General features: G+C 41.0%; 3 protein-coding genes across 4 annotated transcripts in view; 2 read left to right on the forward strand and 1 right to left on the reverse strand.

Moving 5' to 3' along the window:
- The first annotated feature begins 616 nt into the window (after window positions 1–616).
- On the forward strand, window positions 617–8,243 carry dcun1d5 (DCN1, defective in cullin neddylation 1, domain containing 5 (S. cerevisiae)). Of its 2 annotated transcripts, none has more exons than XM_031877845.1 (10): window positions 617–719; window positions 2,234–2,294; window positions 3,649–3,691; window positions 3,776–3,875; window positions 4,583–4,748; window positions 5,094–5,185; window positions 5,304–5,412; window positions 5,675–5,779; window positions 5,981–6,083; window positions 7,403–8,243. In XM_031877845.1, the coding sequence occupies exons 4-10, from the start codon at window positions 3,808–3,810 to the stop codon at window positions 7,456–7,458; spliced, it is 699 nt and encodes a 232-aa protein (XP_031733705.1). In that variant the 5' UTR covers window positions 617–719; window positions 2,234–2,294; window positions 3,649–3,691; window positions 3,776–3,807; the 3' UTR covers window positions 7,459–8,243. The 2 variants fall into 2 exon arrangements, with proteins under 2 accessions (XP_031733705.1, XP_031733706.1); XM_031877846.1 differs by having other exon boundaries at window positions 629–712.
- Window positions 8,244–8,864: 621 nt separating this feature from the next.
- LOC116400152 (uncharacterized) lies at window positions 8,865–11,537 on the reverse strand. Its single transcript, XM_031877843.1, has 3 exons — window positions 11,381–11,537; window positions 10,519–10,888; window positions 8,865–9,426 (listed from the first exon to the last, which is right to left on the reverse strand). Exons 1-3 carry the CDS (start codon window positions 11,535–11,537, stop codon window positions 8,865–8,867), a joined length of 1,089 nt encoding a protein of 362 aa, XP_031733703.1.
- Window positions 11,538–15,527: 3,990 nt separating this feature from the next.
- capn5a (calpain 5a) overlaps window positions 15,528–23,054 on the forward strand; it is a 26,313-nt gene continuing 18,786 nt past the window's right edge. The window contains exons 1-2 of the mRNA XM_031877831.1: window positions 15,528–15,739; window positions 19,756–19,915. Of these exons, the coding sequence (XP_031733691.1) occupies window positions 19,760–19,915 (156 nt within the window). The 5' untranslated portion in view covers window positions 15,528–15,739; window positions 19,756–19,759. The remainder of the gene's footprint in view (window positions 15,740–19,755; window positions 19,916–23,054) is intronic.

The raw sequence follows: 23,054 nt of genomic DNA on the forward strand, positions 1-23,054 counted from the left end.
AGTGAAAAATTTAAAGGGGTCTGAATACTTTCCGTACCCACTGTATATACAGTATAATTACTAACCTTATTTGTTAATCAAATATAACTTAAATCATTACCTTAATGTTTATCCTATTTAAATACATAATCATGGTGCAGGTGCCCATCCCAACACTCACAGAGAGAAAACAACAACAACATCACAGTCCTGAAAGAAACACACTCCTTCCTCACCTTTCTAAACTGGTGTATGTGTATTTTGCTTGAGTTCTGCATTCCACAAATTCACCCCACACATTGAAAAACATATACACGTCAGAGTTGGTCAAACAGTGTTATTCTTTAATTAAATGATCCTATGTCTTAGCTCCAGTGTGTTTGATCACGTTTGAGTCTCATCCTCTGAGCCACATCTGAGCGCTACGTGCCAAAAATAACGGACTGCTCCTTTAAAGAAATGCCGGTTTCACCTAACGGACGTTATAACCGCTTTCCTGGTGGGGAGAACTATTACTACTACTAGCGGTTATTTAGATAAGATTGAAAATATTGTTTTCTAATTCCCCTTGGTAAAAGCGTGTGAGTGCAAAGACTACCATAGACATGGAAACGTTGTTTCGCATTACACCCCCATAAAGCGCCCCGGTGGTATCGTCCGCTCCCCGGAAACGCCGGCGACAGAAGTAACCCGGTGTACCAGAAACAGGTGGAACTGATTTGTCAGCCCAAGTGTAAGTGGTAAGAGTTTGGACGTATTTTAATGACTTATTCTATTGTCGGTTATTAAAATAAATAACTCGTTCGTACTTCGCTTTAACTGGTGGGTTTGTGAGCCTTTGACGCGTGTGTTGACAAACTAGCTAACGTTAGCAGTGTGACGTTAGCTGTGACACCCGTGGTGTTCCGCTAGCTAACAGACAAAAGAAGTGTCCTAGCATCGAAGACCCCAGAATAATGTAATACTAACAATGTATGTTTGGTGTTGTATTTAATGTTTCTGTGGTGTTTAATCGACAACCAGAGGCGGGTTCTGGTCCCGAGTTGTATAGCCTAACCTAGTCATCCTAACCTCGTTAGCCGTGTGAAGCTAACTGTTCCAAAGCCGTTTTAATTAACGGTAACTTAACGTTAAAAGAGTCGTTACAGTGTACAATCCTCTTTTTACTAACGTGACACAGGTTTGGCCCGATGTTGTGTGATGAATGAACGTTAGAAATAATCTTGACTCATTCCTTCTGATTTTTCACTGAAATATGTAACGGAAACACTGGGTTTGTTTACATATTTTATTATTTTAAATGAGCCATCTCTTCTACTAACGGCAAGTTAATGTTACAGCACGTAGTCTTTAGTTTTAACAGACTCTAGTCGTGAAGGCCTTCGTCCTAATAAACTTGTGTTATATAAACCCTGTTTTGCTCCTACGCAATGTCCGCGTTGAACTGTGGTGGAACTAAGTACATTCACACAAATACTGTACCTAGGTACAAATTCGAGGTACTTGTACTTTACTTTTTTTTTAAACAATACGGTATTAATACTTAAACTGAAGTAAAGAACAATACTTACTCCTACAGATAATAGCATTTGAACCGACCAAATGTCACGTTAAACCCGTGTTTAAACGGACGTATTCAACGTATTATTCAACATTACTCAGAAAATGCTGACATTTGGGGAATAAGGAGTCCTACTTGTTACAGCTGCTGGCTCACTAACATCTGTAATTGAAGGTAGCCTCTGTGTCTAAACCTGCTTTATACAGCACGAGTCTACATACTCATTTCCAAGATTCATTTTCAATGTCTTGGTTTAAAACAACTGGACAGTGTGTCATCTCACTCGTACTAAAGCAATGATTCAACCGCTTTTGTGTTTAAAAATAATAACACTTGTGTGGTGTTTTCTCTTTACCCACTTATGCTCTTCCACAACTATTGTGGACAGTCTGAAAGAAGAGTGTGTTGTGGCTGGAGTGTGTGTGTGTGTGTGTGTCCCAGGAGGAGTAGCAGCTCAGCCTTAATGGCAACAAAATAATGCAGGCATCCATTTATAGATTTAGATGAATTAATATTAAAGCAAAACAAATATAGTCTTATGTTTACATTTATGCAGCCAATTCAGGACTATAAATTATGTTTAATAATGAGATGCTGTCAATCACTTGTGACCACAATTTCCCTCCAGGTTTTAATAAGTAATGTACAGCATGTTCCCTGAGTGCTGATGATATCTTGCCTGTATTGATTCAGGTGTCCACACTGAGGAACAGTCTGCACCATCTCTCAGTCATCAGTAACGCTGGACAAGCTTGTAAGTAGTCATGTTTATTTTTTTAATGTAGTGGGCGATGGGGTTGGGCAATATGACCCAAAAATAATATGAATATAATTTAAGGTATTTCTGTGATAATCTCACTCTTGATAGCGTGACAAAATACTTTCCCTCAATAAATGGAGATAAAAACAGTATAATTCAGACACCAAATGTTTTATTTGCATTTGACATGCTTTCTGCCACAAAAGAAGAAGAATGAAATAGTTAGAAACTTGCGTATAGTCGATGTCTCAGACAGTGTTACATGACAGGAAAGAATAGTGTTGTACCCCAAACACTTCTCTATGCTAAAGCAGAACAGCTGTTAATGTATCAGCTTGTTACAGGTGACATTACTTTGAAGCACTTGACACTGAAACGGGAAGCTGTTCCTGTTTTAAATCAGCTCACATTCTGATGTTAAGCTTCCAGTTTGTTTCTCCAATGACTGATTTATTCTGTTCTTATTCAGCTGCTGCTCACAGGATCTTTGTCTCTTTCTGTTCTCAGTCTGGTTGAACCGTTGTAAAGAGTTCTGATCTCCATGTACTAAACAAAACATCTCAGTAAAGAGAACTTTCTACAAGATAAAAGCATGAAAGACCATTCAGACATATTGAGTCGTCCTCTCAGACATCTGACTCAATATAATCAGGCTGCTGTGGCAGGTGACCCCAAAGTTTTGAGCAGCTGTGTACAATTCTAAGTGTTGTAGTTTTATATTAACATTCATTTTTCAGTTTGCAAATACTCAGTAAAAAGATCACGTATTTAGTTTGTAAACAACAAACTGAGATTCAGATCTGGTATGAAATATAAATAATACAATAAAATGATATTGACCACAAATCTAAAGTAAATATCTAAACAAAGAAGCTACTGTTGACTCTTCTTTTAACTCCACAATGTAGATGTTTTATTTATTCTCCTGCTGTCACTTGCCACTCAGTGCCTACCATCAGACCACACACACACACACACACACACACACACACACACACACATGCATGCATTTATTTTGACACATTCAGATTCATTCATTTTATTCATACATTCTTTTTGTCGAGCTGGCAGTTTTGCTTTCAGGCATACTTATAACGGTATGTCGTCATAATGTCAACAAGTCAGAATTGAGCCATTGTCATGTTAAGTTTTTTTTATTTATTTATAAACATTGAAAATACCAGTGTTATTGTGAACACTTTGATATGGCACACCCTGGTGTACAAAGCCAATGCAGTGCAACATTTAAACAGTGAGAACACAGCTGCACTCTTAATCTGTGGCCTCTGATTGGATGAAGGATTATCAAAGTGTACCTTTGGGAACCTTTGTCTTTCTTTTGTTCTAGAATCTCTTAGAGTTGAATGGACAAGGCAGCCAGAAGTACACAGGTATGACCTTCCTCCTTAAATAGATCATTGCCTTGTATTGTCATGGAGAGGTGTTTGACAACATGTGGTTTTCCTAATGTGTAGCTCAGCTAGTGAAGCCCACTAAAGGTTCAGTGATGCCTGTGAAGAAGAAGAGGAAGAATCCTGATGCAGATGATAATGAGCGCAAGTGTAAAATCACAAGGTAAGCAGACACAAAGTTACAGTGTGAGTGAGTGATGCCTGTCTGTCCTCTCTGGGCATCCATCTGCAGTGCATGAAATGTCACCCACTCTGGTTTGTGTGTGAGAGAGAGTCTCTCACACACACTGTGTGTGTGTGTGTGTGTGTGTGTGAGAGAGTGTGAGAGTGAGAGAGAGAGATATGCCACGCCACTATCATGTGTGAAATCCCATGAGTCACCTGTATGTAACAGTCAGGATGGTGTTACTGGGTCTTATGTGGTGGCCTTTTCTTAACACTTCAACAAGTTTGAGTTGACTGTTTTCTAGGGATGTCAGTTTAGTTTAATTTTGCTTTTGAGAGAGACCGACACCTATTTACGGGACACTAGCAGGTGTCGTGCGAGTGTGAACATTGGTTAACATGGCGCCCATATTAAATTAACCTATAGGCAGATATTGATGCGTAGCCAGTTAAAAAATATTGCCCCTACCATAGTTTTTCAAGGCGTACTCGTATATTTGATCCATCCCACCACTCTGCCCTCTTGTGAACAATTAAGACATTCTTTGATTTATCGCAGCTGTCAGAAACTCCTGATAGCTCCAGAGGACTTTTTTCTCCTCAATTTTTTATATTTAAGGACAAAATCAGTATGACTTTCATTCATTTATTAATTTTAAAAGTGTCGTGTAATCTATGAACCCAAAGCTCTGGTGTGCGTTGCAGTTTCACCCGACCTCAGATCCGAGGTGCGAGGCCCGTCATCGTTGAGAAGCTGTTCTCCAATAAGAAGTGCCTGGCCTGGTTCCAGGCGTACGCCGGCCCCGACAAGGTGGTCGGTCCGGAGGCCATGGAGAAGTTCTGTGAAGACATCGGCGTGGAACCAGAGAATGTGAGTCCACTTATCCCTCACCTGGGTATTTATCAAGCGTCTAAGGGTCAGTCGTGTTGAGAGTGAACCTGAGGACTATAGTCACTCCTACTTCAAACTTATTCATGAAGCTTCATACGCTGTGACGCGATTAGGTTTTACAACACCCAGAGTGCTTTTATTTAAATCAAGAGTGTGTTCAAAACTAGTTTTGTGCTCAACTCTCCTTCATGTCCACCGCCCTGCAAACTGTAGAGAGATTCCACTGGGAGACAGTGGAGGAAATGAAGAACCCCGTGCACATGCACCAGTGTTTGATTTAAACGTTTGCACAGATTAAATGCATCTCCTCTCTTCTTCTCGCAGATCATCATGTTGGTGCTAGCCTGGCATCTAGAAGCAGCAAGTATGGGATTCTTCACAAAAGAGGAGTGGCTCAGGGGAATGACGTTATTACAGTAAGTCATTTAGTTTATTTCTGCCGACACCTCTGTCTTTAGTGGTTATTAGACCTGTAAGAAGAACCCGTTGAGCTGTGACTGCTTGTGATGCGTGTGTCCCTTCACCTACTTGCAGGTGTGACTGCACGGAGCGGTTACAGAGCAAACTGGATTACCTGCGCGGTGAGCTCAACGACTCTGTAGTCTTCAAAAACGTCTTCAGATACGCCTTCGACTTCGCCAGGGTGAGTTTACTGGTTTTATTGGGTTTTTTTCTCCTTTGTTTGTTTAAAGAATAACTAGACACCCTCTGAAAATCTCGTTTTTCCCGTCCTCTCGTAGTTTTAACCACTCACCTGCAGTGATGAGCAGGTGTACTCCTTTAATTCAATCAATGTGCAGCCTCTTCCAACAGTCATACTGAACATTACCTGAGAGCTCTGTAGAAAAGTGACATCAGCAGGAGTCAAAACGGAGATGGGAATTATAACTCACTGTTGTCTTTAGGATAAGGACCAGAGGAGTTTGGACATGGACACGGCTAAATCTATGCTGGCCTTGCTGCTGGAGACAACATGGCCACTCTTCCCAGTCTTCCACCAGTTCCTGGAGGTAAGTCCCTGTTCTCTCACCCGTTTGGACGGATCAGAGAGAAGTTTCAATAATTAGTTTCGTTATGAAATCTTGTGAAAGGCCTGTAGGGGACACCAGTAGTTTCTTTGCAAAATAACTATTTTTCTCTAAAAAAACAAGTAATGGTCAACTTTCAGTCACCTGCTGCACTGCCTCCCCCCCAATTTATCTGTCCTCCAGCAGTCCAAGTACAAAGGGATGAACAAGGACCAGTGGTATAACGTTCTGGAGTTCAGCAGGACCATCAACACAGACCTCAGTAACTACGATGAAGACGGAGCTTGTGAGTTTACTAGCGACTCGCTAACACAGCAGGTCCTCACCGAGGCTTTAGTCACACCAGGAAATGGCACTGACAAATGAATCCCCCCACCCGGCCCACAGACTGTATAAGAAGTGGACGTAGTCGTGATGTTGGCGGACTGTCATTTTGAAGCCTAGATTTTGGCATTTTTTTGCCGTCGCCATCTTGGCTTTTTGCAGCCAGGGGTGACATGATGGAGGTGGAGCTCGGTACAAGTGGCCGCTGAATAAGACGGTTTTTTTGTTGCATTAACTTTCATGAACCGAGAACACTCTGAAAGGGTTGAAGTTATAGGAACAAAACACGGACAGTGACGTGTCAATCACGGTAGCCCCGCCCTAAAGCACCCCCTGCTTTATGGTCTGTTTGACTCTAAATGGACCATAATTTACTAATTACTAAATGCACATCATGCTGTATTGAAGAAGACTTGAAACTAGAGATTGAGACCATAAACTCATGTTTACAATGTTTACTGAGGTATTAAATCAAGAGAGAAGTAGTCATTTTCTCATAGACTTCTATACGACCAGAGGAGTCGCCCCCTGCTGGTGAGGAGAGAGAATGCACGTTTTAAGACACTTCAGGATTGAATGTTGCCTCCTGTTCCTGGAAAAATAGAAGGTGCTGGAATCTTGGTAAGATGGATTTATGCTTCTGTGTTAAGAGGTTACATTACACCTAGAGCGGATAGACTACTGTTCATAGGTTTCAGTTGTTATGTTGATGTTTTTCTTCTTTTAACAGAGATAATAAGATCTTTACATTTGATATATTTTGGGAGCTAGCATTTCTTTGGACCCCGCTGCTGCCGTTAGTTGTGGATGCAGGAGGAGATCTCTGTTGGTGTTGCCTCTCCTTCAGCAGAGCAAGAGTTATACGACACTGCATGATGCAACACAGCTAATATGATAGCTTCCTCCATTTAGACTCTGGTTCTCTGGGTTCCCTCAAAGGTCAGCACTGCCATGACGTTTAGTAAGTGCAAGACGGACTTAAAGTGTAACTATAGTTACAGTGATAATTGCTGGTACAAGTTTCACAAATCCATTCTGTAGATGTGGAATCACTGACCACCTTTTTATATTTAGAGACCAGTTCATGCTGTGTTCAAGTGCTGTTAGAATATGACTTGTGGAAAACAATATATAGTACAGAGAAGTGAATAAATGATGATCACTATGGTAAGAGTGATTTATTTGTATGTTTTTAGAGTAACTGTTGCTACATGATTTCTCAGATTGAAACGTGCAGGATCTATGTTAATATTATCTATGTCCTTGTTGTTTTGTCCACAGGGCCAGTGCTGCTAGACGAGTTTGTGGAGTGGCAGAAGACTTGGTCGGCATCGTAGCGGATGAAGTCACAACACCAAAAAAAGGAGAAGAGGGGAGAGAAAACAGAAACCACAGAACGCTGCAGGAACTCTGTATTGTTTGAGCGAAAAGGGAAAAACCTGCAGTTTGAGATCTCACTTTGACAAACTTTAACAACTCGCACACAAATATGGACTAGTGAATCATCCCCATGTGGGAACATGCCTTTCTCTCTCTGAGTCACTTTTATGGTGTTAATTTTGAGAAAAGAAAATATTCTTAAGATAAAAACACAAACACAAAAAAATGAACGGAGAGGAGAGTTGTGGAATTTACGTTTTCTTAATAACTATTTTTTCCATTTTGTGTCTTGTTTATAGATGTTTTCACAGTAATAAAAAGGAAATGGAAGTATGACGTAGTAATTGGTATAACACTTTAAGTACACTCTTGTTTCCTGGTAACTTGTAATGCAGTATCTGCTTCCTCAAGAAGACTTCATGAAGCGCCAGCTGAGCCCCGTTTCAGAACCCTCGGTTAACCGCGAGATGAGGGGAACTTTTCTTTAACAAACCCTAGATCACACAAATGGGGACTTTATTTATCTAATTATGTGATTTATGAAGATAATTTGTAGCACCAAATCTTATTTACGGGCGTCATTATTAAAATTAATTCATCTTTTTATTTATTAGAAAATACTTTTTATTTCACTAAACCAATTTGGACTATTTTGTGTTGCTCTATTACATAAAGTTCAAATATAAATCCATTTTAATTCCAGGTTTCAATGCAACAAAACTCCAAGGGGGTGAACACTGTACATGTACATACATTAGTATCTCTATGGAGGCGTGGCCTTTTTGTTTACCTGTTGCATAGCAATCACAGAATCGAAGCTCAATTCAGAGTTGATTGAACAAACTGAAAACACCCGAGGGTATGAAACAGGCCCTGCTGGATCGTATTGATAATTGACCCTGAACCCTGAAAGGATGAAAGCCACTATATGATTGAAGAACATCTGTGCAGAGGTTCAGTCACATGGTGAATCATCCAGATGCTGTCGTAATGGTGACGTCATGTTGGGGCATTTATTTTTGAGGACGTCAGCTGTTGGAGGGTCTATATCTCCATGTGGAAGTGTGGCCTCTCCTCTCCGCTCGTGTCCAGCGGCCCCGCTGAGGCGGCGGCCATGATGGCGTTGAGGCGCGTCAGTGACAGGGAGCGCTGCTTGAGCCTCGTGGCCGGGCCCGGCTCGGCGTCTGGAAGGTGACTGTATCGCCGGCCGTCCTCGTCGTACTGGTACAGGCGGATGACGCGGCTACGGCGGCCCGGGGAGGACGACCTGTCTCCCCCTCCCTCCTCCTGTTTGCTACTGCCTGTCTCACCATCTTCACTGCAAATGTCTGTCTCTCCATCCTCCTTGCTCCTCTTCTCTCCGTCATTTACCCCCTCTTGATCGCTCCCTTTCTCCTCTGCACTTCCTCTCCTCTCCATCCTCCTTGCTCCTGTTCTCTTGCTCACCTGCCGCCTCCACCTCTTCATCGTGTCTCCACCCCTCATACTCCTCCTTGCTCTCTCTTCCATCTTTCTCCTCTATGTCTCCACTGCACTTGTCATCTGTTTCACTTTGACTCCCACCATCCTCCAAATATATCTCTCCTTCTACCTCCCCATCACACCCTTTATTCCTTTCCTTGTGACTTCCTCCTGCCTCCTCCTCCATGTAGTCACATCCCTCTAGATAGGCCGTGGTGTCCTGCGCCGCCTCCTGTCGTTTTTGCCGGAAGCTTCTCTGAGGTTTGGCAGGGGGAGGTGAGGTCGTCGTCTCTGCGGTTGCACAATCTGCAGAGTCATCGTTGTCATGCTCCATCTTAAAGGCCTGGTTGTCGTACGTGGGCAGCAGGGTTGTCATGGTGACCTCAGAGCCATGCTCCTGCGTGTCAGTTTGGCAGCGTTGTTGCCGTGGTGATCGCAACCTTGTAGTGACCGCCCCTAAACACCTAAAGAGGAAACGGTGGAGTCAACACATCTTGCATTAAAGATACATTAATACATAGATACGGAAAATTGACGAGGTCATTATTCATCACTTTTTTTTGCCTGTCGGCTATATTACTTCATTACAATACAGCAAAGGACATCGTCCACAGATGTTTGAACTTTTGTATTCAATAAACTGGGAAGAAATAATTGATTAGTATTTCCTTACGTTTCTCAAGTGTAAATAGCCACATGAGCAGGCACATAGAGCGGCGTTTATAAAGCCAGCTGGGGATATAAAACTACATAGAACAGCATGGGAGAAGGAGACGAGCAATGACCTCATTGGCTTTCCAAAGTATTTCCTGGCAATGAAGCCATCTTTCCAGTCTTAATCAGAACTGCGGCTGTAATAGAGAAGGAAGTCCCTTTCCAACTAGATACCACAGGTTTAAAGGGCCAGTGTGTAGGAGTTGGCGCCATCTAGCGGTGAGGTTGCAGATTGCAAACAAACTTCTGCGTGCCAAGCGTGTAGGGCAGAGGTAGCCGTCGTGAAACCGCAAATGGCCCTCTAGAGCCAGTGTTTGGTTTGTCCTTTCTGGGCTACTGTAGGAACATGGCGGCTGGCTACATGACGGGGACCCGCTCCTTATGTAGATATGAGTTTATTCTAAAGGTCACGAAAACACGATTCTTAATTTCAGGTGATTATACACTAAAGAAAACATACTTGTTAATATTATATTCCATTTATACCAACAGATCCCCAAAAATGCTACACACTGTCTTTTAAATAAGATGGCTGTATCATAAGTAGACAGGACTCCAAAGACTAACCATACCAATGTTGTTCTGTCAGTTACTTGAACCTATTTTATTTTTTTGTCATCCATTGGTCTACATTTATTTCAGCGCAATTTAAAAGTCAATTAGCAGACTCTTCTGTGTTCCGTCATCTGTGAACATTCAAGTGCTGGGAATAGAACATCCAGTTTTGAGCATTTACCGACGTAAAATCTGAAAAATGATTTAACCAGTGTGTCGCCAGATTTTTCGTGAGTCTGATCCCGGTTTGAATAAAAAAGCTGGGATGTATGGGGGCCTGAACGCACCTGAGAACCGGAGTCCTGGTCAGAGCTCCAGCGCTGAAGCCCACCACAAACGTCAACAGCACTGAAGCCGCCACAGCTCCCGCAAACTGACCGTCTGAGACTCCCGCCTGCCTCTCCTCCGGGGACCCAACATCCCTCCTGAACCTGAACGTATCGCTTCGCTTATATTCGCTGTCAACATGGAGCTCGTACGACCACAGTGTAGTTCCCCCCGTGTCCCGCAGGAGGCAGTAGTACATGCCGCTGTGTAGGCTGCTGGTGTTGGGGATCGTCAGGCTCCCGACGCGCTGCACAAAGACGGGGTCCGGTTTCCCGTGGGAACCGGGGGTCTGGAGGTCTCCAAAGGGCGTGTGCCAATACTGGACCACACCTGCACATGAAAGAAGGACGGTTACAGGTGAGGTTTAATCCGCTGCTAAATAGAGTCCCCAAAAAGTGCACTACTTCCTCCTGTTTGAGTTGTTTATTACAAACTACAGTGACTACATGAGCTGTTTTACAGATTTCAGTGTATCACTCTGCTGATATTTAGCATGACGACACTTGTATTGTAAAGATAATAAATTGTATTTATGATATATTTAGGACGTCATTCCTGACGAAACATAAGTGTCATGTATGTCATTTTAATTTGGTCTAGATATCGTCATTACTAATACAGTGTGTCATGCCTATTTCACTGTAGTTGTTCCTTATATCATAATCTGATAGATTTGAATTTGAAATGCATCTTCCTGTATAATCATTCAGTGGAACAGAGGACATCTTGTATTCATACTGAGTGGATTGTTCAGGTGAATTAAAGGACATAGATTTAGTCTCAGGTGTGGAGGCAGGACTCTGTCCGACCCTCTTCACTGACCTGCGTTCTTTCCGTCTCCACAGTTCAGAGTCAGCTCTACCTCTGGATGGCCTTTGACTCGGCGGGTTGGTGCTACAGTCAGAGGGCCAATAGCTGCTCTGTCTGGATTTGCTGAGGCAACCAGAAGGGCCGTGAGAGATAACCACCTGGTTAACATTTTGATCCTGCAGATGAAACCAGAGTCAGGTGTGTTTTTATGGCTCACGAGCTGTAAATGACTCAGTGACAGCTGGATTCATAGCAGAGCTATGTGGTGGAATGTAGGTACAATTATTCAAGTGCAGTACTAAAGTACAATCTTGAAGTACTTGTACTTAAGTATTTCCATTTTATGCTACTTTCTACTTCTGCTCAACTACATCTCAGAGGTTCATATTGTACTATATACTCCTCTACATTTAACAGCTTAAGTTACTTTACAGATTCGGATTATTAATACAAAATATAAATAAACTAATATATCATTATATATTACCGAAGGTTAAGCTACCCAGCAGTATATTAAGTTAGAATGACCTTTACCAGCTGCAACATTGAAAAACTCAATGAATCAAGATTTATAATTCTATAATATATATTTTTATAAAATGGGCCATTCTGCAAATAGCATACTGAGTACTTAAAGGCAGAAGGAGCAGGATTTGTCCATTTGTAAACACAACATTCAAAAGGGCCCCCGGGGGCCCCTAGGCCAGAGCTTCTGCGGGAAGTCGCTGTTATGAACTTTTATTCAGCGTTTCTTGTGGCACATTGAAAAGGGCTTAGTCATTTATATCAATAGCAGAGCCCTAAAAGTCCGATTATAGAACTAAACATATCGCCTGAACATTCACTTTGAAGATGTCACAGGAAAGAAACATTGATGCGTTGTAAGCGAGCGTTCATCCCCTCAGGTTATCCGTAGCACTACAAGAGCGCTGTATTTCTGTTAATGTGCTGAGGTGCTGTTACTGCTAGTTGAGTTTTTGTGCTCTTGGCTGAAAATTAGTATTTTTTCTCATTTTCAGCCACTTTGGATTGAGCCCAACAAACAAGCTAGCAATGCTTATATGTTCCGTACGGCGCCCGTCTGGCGGCGCAGTAACCACACAGATGGCTACTGTAAACTACAGGCCAACGCCACACATCATAAGACAGCACTGTTATTTTGACCTGCTCAGTTCTTGTGCCCTGCTGTTAGTTATGAGTTTTATTTTGATATAACTGATGACTGTACATTTAGACAGTGTGGACCCTGGAGCAGAGGTGAAATGCTGCCCCCTATCTGTTTGGAGCATGTGGCTACATATTACACGTTGCAGCTTTAAGTGTGCTAACAGTGGACTATAGGTGACCATAAGATGCTGTAACTGTTGGAGGGATTGAATCATTTTAAAGAGAAATTTAAAATCAAAATTCAAAAAAAAAAGTCAATATAAATAAATGTACCTTAAACTGTTAACTGTTTGAATCTGAATCTGAGCAAATAAGTCACATGAGGAGTAGAGTCCATTATGTTCTGTTGATCTGTCATATGATGTTTTTAGTATGCAATCATGTAAACTGTCTCTCATCATACATTCAACTCTGAAGTCTTACTGTTAAAAGTATGAGGGTGTGAGCCCTCAAGAGTCTGGGATATTTACCTGTGACAGCTTGTGTAATTTCCTCTAAATGCAGCCGTGTTTTTCCTTCTGCTGTGTGATCACACATCGTCTGATGGACGTCTCGCTGTTCCAGTCTCCTCTGGCAAAGTGTAAAGTGCAGTTCCTCACATGACACTGTGGATGTCGTCTCCTCTGATGATGTTAAAGATTAATAGCATCACAGAGGCATTGTTTTTATAAAGCCACCTGTTTTCTGACCAACAGCTGTTCTCAACCTCCAGTTAAACTCTGTGATCAGTAAAGCCTGGAGAGGTCACTTTTTATTTATATTATTTGCATTTTTTAACTTAAACTACTCAAATACAAGTGAATTTTTAAATACTGAAAAACCAGAGCAAGTTCATAAATGCATAATAAGATAGAAACAAAATAAAATATATGTGTATTATGTATACTCAAAAAGTCCCAAACAAAAATTCATACACTAGTATTCATACCTCAGCTTTATGTTTGTTGACTGTGTTGTTTTTTAAGTGTTTCATGTTTAAAAAAACATTCCTCAAATGAACTCTCTTGACTGTTCCAATCCTTGTTTCTGTAAACATGCAAATTCCTAAATAATATGTGTAAATAATATATAGTTTGGAAGTTTCTTATGTTTTTACTTCATACATTAATCGTGCAGTTTTAAAGTCCTTCAAATCTCTAAATTTGAGAGCATGTGAGTTGAAAAATAATATTTTAGAATATGAATTATGCAGATAAAAGAGGTATGGGCACACTCATATCTATGCAGTGTACACATTATGTCATCAGAACACCCAGAATTCAACTGGAAAGGCAGGTAAAGAAAAAAAACAATCACATTCCAGTCATTGTGTGCAACACACCTGTGCACACCCTGGTAGAAGAGGCTCCGCCTCCTGAGAACTGCAGCCACAATTTTATTTCATGAAGTCTTTTATTTACACATTATGTGTCAGGATTTTCACTGTATTCTTTTTTTTTTGACATCCACTTCTTATAAATCTATTAAAATGCTGCTGTCCTCTTCTGTTTTAAGCACCATTAGGCAATCTAGAGCATCTTGTGCTCTACCGGTTATGACACTCTATCCAACAGTTGAGATATTTCAGTCCAAATGGTCCAAAATCTCTAGGGCCATTCAGCTAGCATGGCAAGCTAGGGCCCCGATACTGACATCCCGTCCCACCCAGTCCCTGTACATTGTGTATATATGATGCTGCCTTTAAGTACTCCTCAGTTATATAGTGCAGACATGGCTGCATCATTATATTTTTCCAAAGCCGACCAAAAAACAACCAGTAAACCTTTGCAGGAATACCACCTGGCCCAGGTTTTCTGTTATTTGATGCTTGTTTCATTAAAGGGACAGTCCACCCCAAAATCAAAAAATACGTATCCTAATTTAAAAATTTTAAATTAAAAAAATATATATTTAGGAATAAGCAAGCACTAAAATAGTAGGGTATTAAAACTTGGTTATTATGTATATCATGTAATATTATACAATCATGCTGCTGGTTTGCAGTGGGGTGAGATATGAATATACATTTGTATGTAGTAGTAGCAGTAGTATATTATATGTTGTACTGGTATCAGGTTTCACACATGGAACAGTTACTCCTGTAATTACTACAGCAACCACCAGAGGTCGGTGGTGCATTACTAAAGCTCGGAAAGGGAACTTTCCTTGACAAAGAAATATCCTTCCTGACTGTCATAAAATGTAAAAGGTGCTTTTATATTTCTGGGTTTATGTTTAAAAACATTGTGTGCTGTATCTCCTGTGTTTTCTTTGTTTCTAGAGTGTAGGCTTCTTTTGAACAGACATTATCCGGTCTGTGGTATCCTTTCTTAAATGATTTGCAGATGTTTATTTATTCTAAAGCACTGTGAGTAAAGGCACTGTATCATGAACACTATACCACTTTGTATAATTTGCATTGGTTAAATTAATGCTGGATCTACAACAAAAAACAGAATCTTAATCATCTTTCAACTCTGAATCAAGCATGTTGAAACTTACAAGGAATTGAACTCACAATATACTAACATATATACACTTTCTATGATACATTTTGGAGGCAAATATTGTATTTTTTCATGTCTATTTGACAGCTTTAGTTAATTATCAGATTTAGATGATGAATATAAAATATAAGTCAACTAATACGTTATGATGCGCCTTTATTAATATAGGTTAAGCAGTATTTAAGGTAGTTAAAAGGATTTCCACCTTTACCAACTGCAACATTAAAGTGATGAAAACATGAATGCATCATTAATTAAAATGCAATAACAACATATATAATATTCTCAAATGGTTACTTTTGGTGCTTTAAGTACATTTCGATGATGTACTTTAAGTTTGAATGCAGGAATTTGACTTGTAACTGAGTATTTCTACAACGTATTGCTAGTTTTAAAAAGATCAGAATACTTCTTCTATCACTAGCAACGAGAGCCAATACAGCACTGAGTCGTTCCAATTTGTCCTCACCGCACCTGAAGGCACCATAGTAAAACACACACACACACACAGGAGGGGCGCCAACCCGCCTTCACTCATCTGAAGGCTGGAGACACGGTTGTCAACTAACTTAACTACGGCTGAAAAGCTCCGCACATCACCGGCTTGACGTCAGAGAGAGGGAATACAAAAAAAAACGAAAATCCTCCCGGGACAAGAGGGAGAGAACATCCGCGTGAGCCACCCGGGGAGCTGAAATTTAACCAAACATTTTTCTAGGTAAGGTTTAAATAATTGAAGCTAACTCAGCACTGCTTTCATTCACCTGAAGTCTGGTTGGAAAAGCTCACTCTAACCGTCATTAAACTGTCTGTTTTCTACGTCAGAAAAGTTAAGATAGTTTATTTTAACCGCCGTCGTTCAGTTGAATTTTACACACGCTAACTTTGACAAATTGCGCGTAGAAAATATTTGTTAAACGTCAGTTGGTAGAGTTAGATGACAACACTAAACAGAAGAAAATTATTACAGTAAAACAGGATATAAAATGTTCACAGTTTCGTTTTCCGCCTTCTTCACAGAAGATGAACAATCTTGTGAAAAATAAAAAATACTGGCCATTTTCAAGCTAACTGGCGTAAAAACAAATGCGTTTCCGGCAACAACCTTCAAAATAAAATGCTATTTTCACGCGTTATGTTGGAGGCTGTGCGGAGGGTTTGTGAATCCTACACAATGCTGGAAGAAGTACTTGCAGATATTTTACTTCAGTTAAAGTAGCAATACTAAAGTTTAGGAATACTCTGTTACAAGCAAGAGTCATGCTTTGGCCTCAAAATACATATACTAAAAGCACCCAAAGTAATAGTACGTGTTATATGCAGAATGGCACATTTCAGAATAATAATCAATTATTGGATTTAATATTTTTTGCATTCGTGTGTACATCACGTGTTGAAGCTGGGGCTAATTTCAGCTAACTTTAGTTGGGTAGTTTGTGAATTAGGATCAATAGAGTTTTTATTCTTAATCTGCAAAAGATATGATAGTTATTTGTTGATTATATTTTGCATTGACAATCTGAATCTGCAAAGTAACTAAAGTTTTGAGATAGAGGAAGTGGAGTAAAAGTGTAAAAGTACTGTGTGTGAATACTGTGTTCTCTTTTCTGTGACAGACGTGGTACTTTTACTTTAAAGGGATTTTCCCGCTAGTTTCCGGTGTAATTCTTTTTACTTTACTTTACACAGCTGAAAAACACATGAAACTCTTCTACAAAATGTGTCTTAAAGTTAATTCTAGCAAAGTGAAACAAGCAGACACGCATCATATCATCTGCATTGTCTACATCAAACATGTTCATGTCATGCGTCATAAAATGTGATGTTTTGACATCTGCATTGTTGTTCAGTTGTGACACATTATCTGTGGTGGCATGCCTGTTGGTTCCAACATGAGACCACACCCATGTGTGGCTGTTCTACCTTCTGTTCTTACTCAATAGTCAAACCTGTGGATCAACACCGGTGATCCTTAAAGGTTTGGTGTATTCACTCTTATTTCAAATGACTCAAAAGTGAGCTGTGCGTCTTCATTATGCTCAGACCGCACAGCTCAGATTGTAACTTCATTATGAAGTTATCATACAGTCATGTTAGGAAGTATATCTGGTACTGCTGCAGGCAGCTTGAAGGAGGAGTTAACTGTGTTGTTGACAATAGTTCAACTGGTCACAACCAGAGTTGGGTAATCGTGGGCTTTCAGCAGTGGTGACGGTTCTATGTTATGTTGTTTTTTAATTTAGTGGCAGCAACAAGTGATTATTGTCGGTATTTATTCATCTTTTGAATAGTCACAACACCCTGAAGCTGAAGGTTACATCCTCAAATCAGAGCCTAATAATCCGGTCGGGCCAATATATTAAATACGGACCAAATGACCTTTTGTCACGAAAACACACAACAACTGCAAACTCCACAGGCGACCTCTCGGCCAGGGTTCCATTTAGTTTTATTGTTTTTTTAATCGTATGATTAAATGCACTTACACACAAACACACACACTGTCCCCCTCCCCCCATCTGATGATGAGTCATGTCCCAGTCATGCTGATCGTCTGCAGAAGAAGAAGAAGAAGAAGAAGAAGAAGAAGGTCAGCTGAGTTTCTTCTCAGCAGCTCTCAGCCTTTCACAGTGTTCTCATCTCTACTATCCTCTGTTTGATTCCTTAAACCCACAGGACTGCCCCAGTGTTAAAGGGTAATCGCCCCCTCATTACTACGATATATACTTTATTTATTTTTGACTTTAGTAAGCAGATAGTGTTTTATTAGTCTTAGGTTATGTGATGAGTGTCTGATAATTGTTTTATTTTTAACCAGGATGTTTTTTTTCTTGCAAGACAATTTGCTTCTTTGTGTTTTTCGAGCCTCAGCATCACAAAGGACAAACTAGTATTTATTGAAAGCGCCCAGCGAGCAGATACAACGTGTAGCTCTGTCTCCTCTCTGTGTTTAGTGCCTTTAATTGACTCTGATAGAATTACCCACCGGTCCCCATGGTAACCCACATCCTCAGTGGTGGAAGAAGTATTCAGATCCTGTAATCAAGTAAAAGTAGCAAAACAAGTACATGTCCTCAAATCCACGCCTCGCTGAAGTAAAAGTATGCAAGTATTATCAGCAAAATGTACCTAAATTATGAAAAGAGAGTGCAGTAAAGTTACTATTATGTTTCTACATTAATATTACTGCATTAATGTGTATGTTACATTTCACTGCTGTAGATGTTTTAACTCCTTTATATCCTGATGTCTAGTTTAATCTACATCAATGCATCGTATTCTATAAGATCATCATGTTTGTAGCGTCTCTGTCCTGTGAGAACCTCGTATCTCTAAACAGATCAACAGTCCTGTTTTCAGCTTTGTGACGATGCATTTTCCAGCTGATCCAAGAGGCTTTTTAAAGAGTTTATTTAGATGAAGAAGTAGGAGGATTATCATGAACACATAAAGGAACACTTCATCCTTCAGTTTATCACAAACACTCAGCATCAACACATCTGGAGATATGTGGTTTTCACTGGGCAGTATGAGGATGTATGTACAGTAGGGGTGTAGAAGTTTATAGTTGCATTAAATACTCAAGTGAAGTACAAGTATCTTGAATTTGCACTGAAGTACAGTAGTTGAGTAACTGCTGACTTTCCACCACCGCAGAGCGAAGTCTGAACTCCACAGGTAGCTCCAGGCTAGTTCAGCCGCTTTTAGTTGGTTTGAATTCAAAAAGTCAAACGATGTGAAGGAAGGTTTGAATTACAGAAAACCATTCATCAATGAGCTGTGAGTGTGAGAAGAATCTCTCTAACAGAGCAAAGTTCTCACGCTGCCGTTGTCCTAAACTGGGTTAGTTGTCTTTGAGTATTAACGGTGATCTTAATCAGTGTAACGGCTTCGAGATCAGACCTGTGAGCCGCGCTGACATCATTACAGAAATGTTACCAGGGGGAGATTTCTTTGTCACCATTAACCAACCGATGGACTGTGACACCGTGCATCATGTCTGGCTGTTTGTGTTGACGGCTACTGGACGGTGAAATATAGAGTTTGACTAAAACACCAGGGAATGGATTTGAAGATTAGTTCGGTGTCTTGTTCAAATTAGTAAAATGCTCCAAAAACATACAAGCGTAATTCATTTCATTTACTAACACGCTCTACTGTTACTTACTGTATGTGTTGCTGAGCAGTCACGTTCTTTATCTGCTGCTCAAGATCTGAAATACGCTGAATATTTAATGAGCGTTGCACTAAGTCAGTAAACCAAACCATAAGGAGGAAACCAGCATTCTTTTAAGTAAACAGACCCTTTTAAAATAAAACACACACACCACATCCTCTTTCTTTCATTGTCCACTTCATTCGGCAGACAGGAAGTTGCTGTTCAGGACTTCACTCAGCAGATCCGTCCCTTAATGCTGCCGCATCAAACCTTCCTCGTGTGTTTGCTCTGCTGCTGATCTGTACTCAGACATCACTGTTTGTCATCCTGTCACATGATTGGCGGGGTTGTTTATGTAATGTGTGTTACACTATCTTGTGTGTGTGACTGTGTGTCTTTTTCCAAAATAACCGACACTGTTTATTCTCAGCCCTGCCTTTCAGTTTGGCTGTACTGCATTGTATATGTTATATTTGAATATACAGTAGGAGCCTTTTTAATGTTTTTTAATTATAGAATATATTGTCAGAATTGGGGGAAAAGCCCTGATTAATGGTCGGTTTCTGTCTGTGCAGGGGGATGGTGGTCCCATACGAGGGCCAGTCCTTCTCTGCCCTGAGGAGGCAGTGTCAGCAGAATGGCCGTCTGTTTGAAGACCCCCTGTTCCCCACAGCCGACCAGTCTCTGTTCTACCAGAGCAACCGCATCGGCACAGTCACCTGGCAGAGGCCCAAGGTGAGAACAAAATAAATGGTTTGTTACACAGTGAGCAAGACGTCCACGTGTTTTCTACGGCAGGCGGATCAAAGCCATCGCATGTGTAAAATAAATAGATCACGGAGCCCCGGGGGAGGGGGGTGATATCCGGAGAGGAAAAACTCTCTGGATATTAGATTAAAGTTGTAATTGTTTGTAGAAAAATACTCAGACACTCTGAGATTAAAGTGGTCAATGTACAAGACAAAAGTCACAAATTTACAAGAAACAAACATGGATGTTCTCTGAGATTACAAAGTCATAAAGTTACGCATGAGACATTATTGTTTTTTTCATGAGGGAACCACATCGCTTCACTTTGAGAGGTTGGATCACCCTCATCACAGATAGCACCACTTGTCGTGTGCTACAGTGGACGACTTAATCAAATTAAACTTTGCAATCTGATTGAGCGATGAGGAAATGCTGGTTGATTTTAGTCCAGAATCACCACATTATCATAAGCATATGGACTCTGAAGAGACATTGCTTTAAACTGGTTGTATTCAGAACAAAACTAGCGGTGGGGTCACACCAGCCGCAACGGCAAATCAGAATAGGGGCTTAAAGAATGTGTGGGTGGGAGGTGGACGTAGTCTCCGTGACGTCACCCATCGGTTTGTGGACAGCTGTTCTGAAGCTTCAAGGCGCCATCTTGGATTTTTTGCAACCAGAAGTGACACAAGCGGGTGGAGCTAAGTACAACCGAATGCTGAATGAGAGATTTTTAAACAACCAACATGTTACTATTAACTTTCATGAACTGAAAACACACTGTGAAAGGGTTAAAACACGGTTAACTCCCGGACCGGACAACGCTGTGGTAGCGACCTGTCAATCACAAGTTAGCCCCGCCCTAAAGCATACCCTGCTTTATGGTCTATCTGACACTAAATGGACCATCATTTACTAAATGAACATCATGCTGTGTTGAAGAAGACTTGAAACTAGAGATTATTTTCCCTCGCAAATTTATGGTTTTAAAATCTCAGGGAATGTCCCATATTATTTTAAATTTTTTTTACATTTCCAACTTTAATCTTGGTGTTTTCTTTCTCTGAATATTATCCCCCTCACTCGGCTCCATCATTTTCTTCTTTTTTTTACCTACAATGGCCCTGATATGTTTCAGCCAAAGATTGTTGGATAACTATTGGAGTTCTCCACATCGCGTCTGCTTTGCAGGAGTATAACATCTTTTTTAAACGCATAGCTGGTGGTTTCAATGGAAATTCAGCGGCCCCCTCACTGTTCACCTAATTGGACAAACACCACTGACATGCTGCAAAGTAAAAGAACATTCTACAGCCAATGATGTGAGGAAAAGCCACAGTGAGCTGATCAGCTGATTCTCAGTGGAGGTAGAGACAGACGGGAGGAGGCAGCAGGTGGGTCAGGGGACGTCATGAGACGAGTACAATGGAGAGCATGCACAGAGAGGGTAAGGAGGTCACTGAGCAGAGAGAGGAATTCATGGAATTTATTTTACCCCACTGAAGGCCCACTCCAACTCCCGGCAATGGTTTTGTGTGTGTGTGTGTGTGTGTGTGTGTGTGTTTACCTGGTGTGTTTACTCTTCCATCCAATATTTCAGCAAATATTTGGATGGCAGGATAACGCGTTGAGATGTCTCTCAGTAGTGATTCACTTACCGGTTATTCTCATACGTGTGGGGGAATATGGACTGCAAGGATTGTGGGAAGGAAAAATTATTTGTATGGAGAAAAGAAAAAGCACAGGATTTGTGAACACTCCAAAATGCACCACGTCATCACATATTTTACTTCAAATGCGTTAGTTTGATGGAAAGATTGTGATGTGTTGTGTTATAGTACACGTCCCTGTTAATGGGGGAGTGGTCATCTGGAAGGAATTAGCCGATGTCCTCTTAGAAACAAGGGTTCAAACACACCGGAGCAGTGACGGAGCTGCTCACCCTTAACTGATATATTCTCTATTTGCTTTGTCCAGTGTTTTATGGAGCAGCCCAGCCAAGTTTAAGGAAGGCGTTTCAGGAACAGGGTCGGGCTTTGTTAAGGACAAATTCATGGCTAAATATACAACAAGGCCAGAAGAGCAGGAGATGTTTCTGATGTCGGTGTACATGAATTCAGGTTATAACACTTTAAAGTGAACGTACCAGTTTAGTGATGCACCGATCTGACTTCTTCCGTCCACATACCGATACTGATACCTGTGCTTTGGTTTTGGAGTTCTGATCCGATACCAGTGTTGGATTATGAAGCTGTATGCCTCACTGTGTGGAAGTGACTAGGATCATTCTTTTATGTGTAAAGCAACATCAGGGTTATAATAAAATCAAATGTTTATGGTTTTTTTCTTATTCCAACCATGAATTAGAACAATTTACCAATGGCCCTCCAGTATATACTGTATAAAAGAAACAAGCAGCTAAAGCCTGACCTGCTACTTTTATAATATGTGTTTACTGTCAATCATTGATGATCTGAGCTGGTAAATAATTAAACAGGAAACTTGAAGCACTCCCGTGGATCGATATTATGGATTTGTCCATGGAGTGGAGACCCTAAAGTTAAACTGTCTCTCTGAGTGAAACCTTCTGGGTCGACACGTCTCTGGATCGGTGTCACTAACAAAGGGAAACTTTGGTATTTTTCAACCTGGACCCTGTTGTCTTATGTTTTTGTGTCTAAGTAACTAATGGGGACAATGGTTTTCTAAATCGCGGGCTGTAATGTAATCTCTCGGGGTAACTCCTCACCATCGAGTACGTGCACTTAAACTGCTTGTTTTGGCCACCGACAGACTCGGATTGTCATCAGAATTGTCTGACAATTAGGGAGGCCCCCCGAAACTCTGTTCTCAACAGGAACCGGTTCCAAATGAGTAAAATACCCGAGTGTTGATGCGGTCCGGAGTTAACGGTTCTGCTGTCGGTACTTTAGAAGTCCGAAGATCTCAGCGGAAAATAGCAGCCTTCCAAAGCTATCTCTGTCTCTATGCCTGTCTTTGATCGAGGGGCGGAGTCGTGCTTTACTCTGAGACGCACACACACACACCAACTCCGGCTCAGTACAGAATGAGACTCGCATCATGGCAGAGAGTACAAAAAGATCCAAAGTGTGACTACATTTGA

This window comes from Anarrhichthys ocellatus, unplaced genomic scaffold, assembly GCF_004355925.1.
Source record: "Anarrhichthys ocellatus isolate YVR2014 unplaced genomic scaffold, GSC_Weel_1.0 scaffold151, whole genome shotgun sequence".
NCBI classification, from domain to species: Eukaryota; Metazoa; Chordata; class Actinopteri; order Perciformes; family Anarhichadidae; genus Anarrhichthys; species Anarrhichthys ocellatus.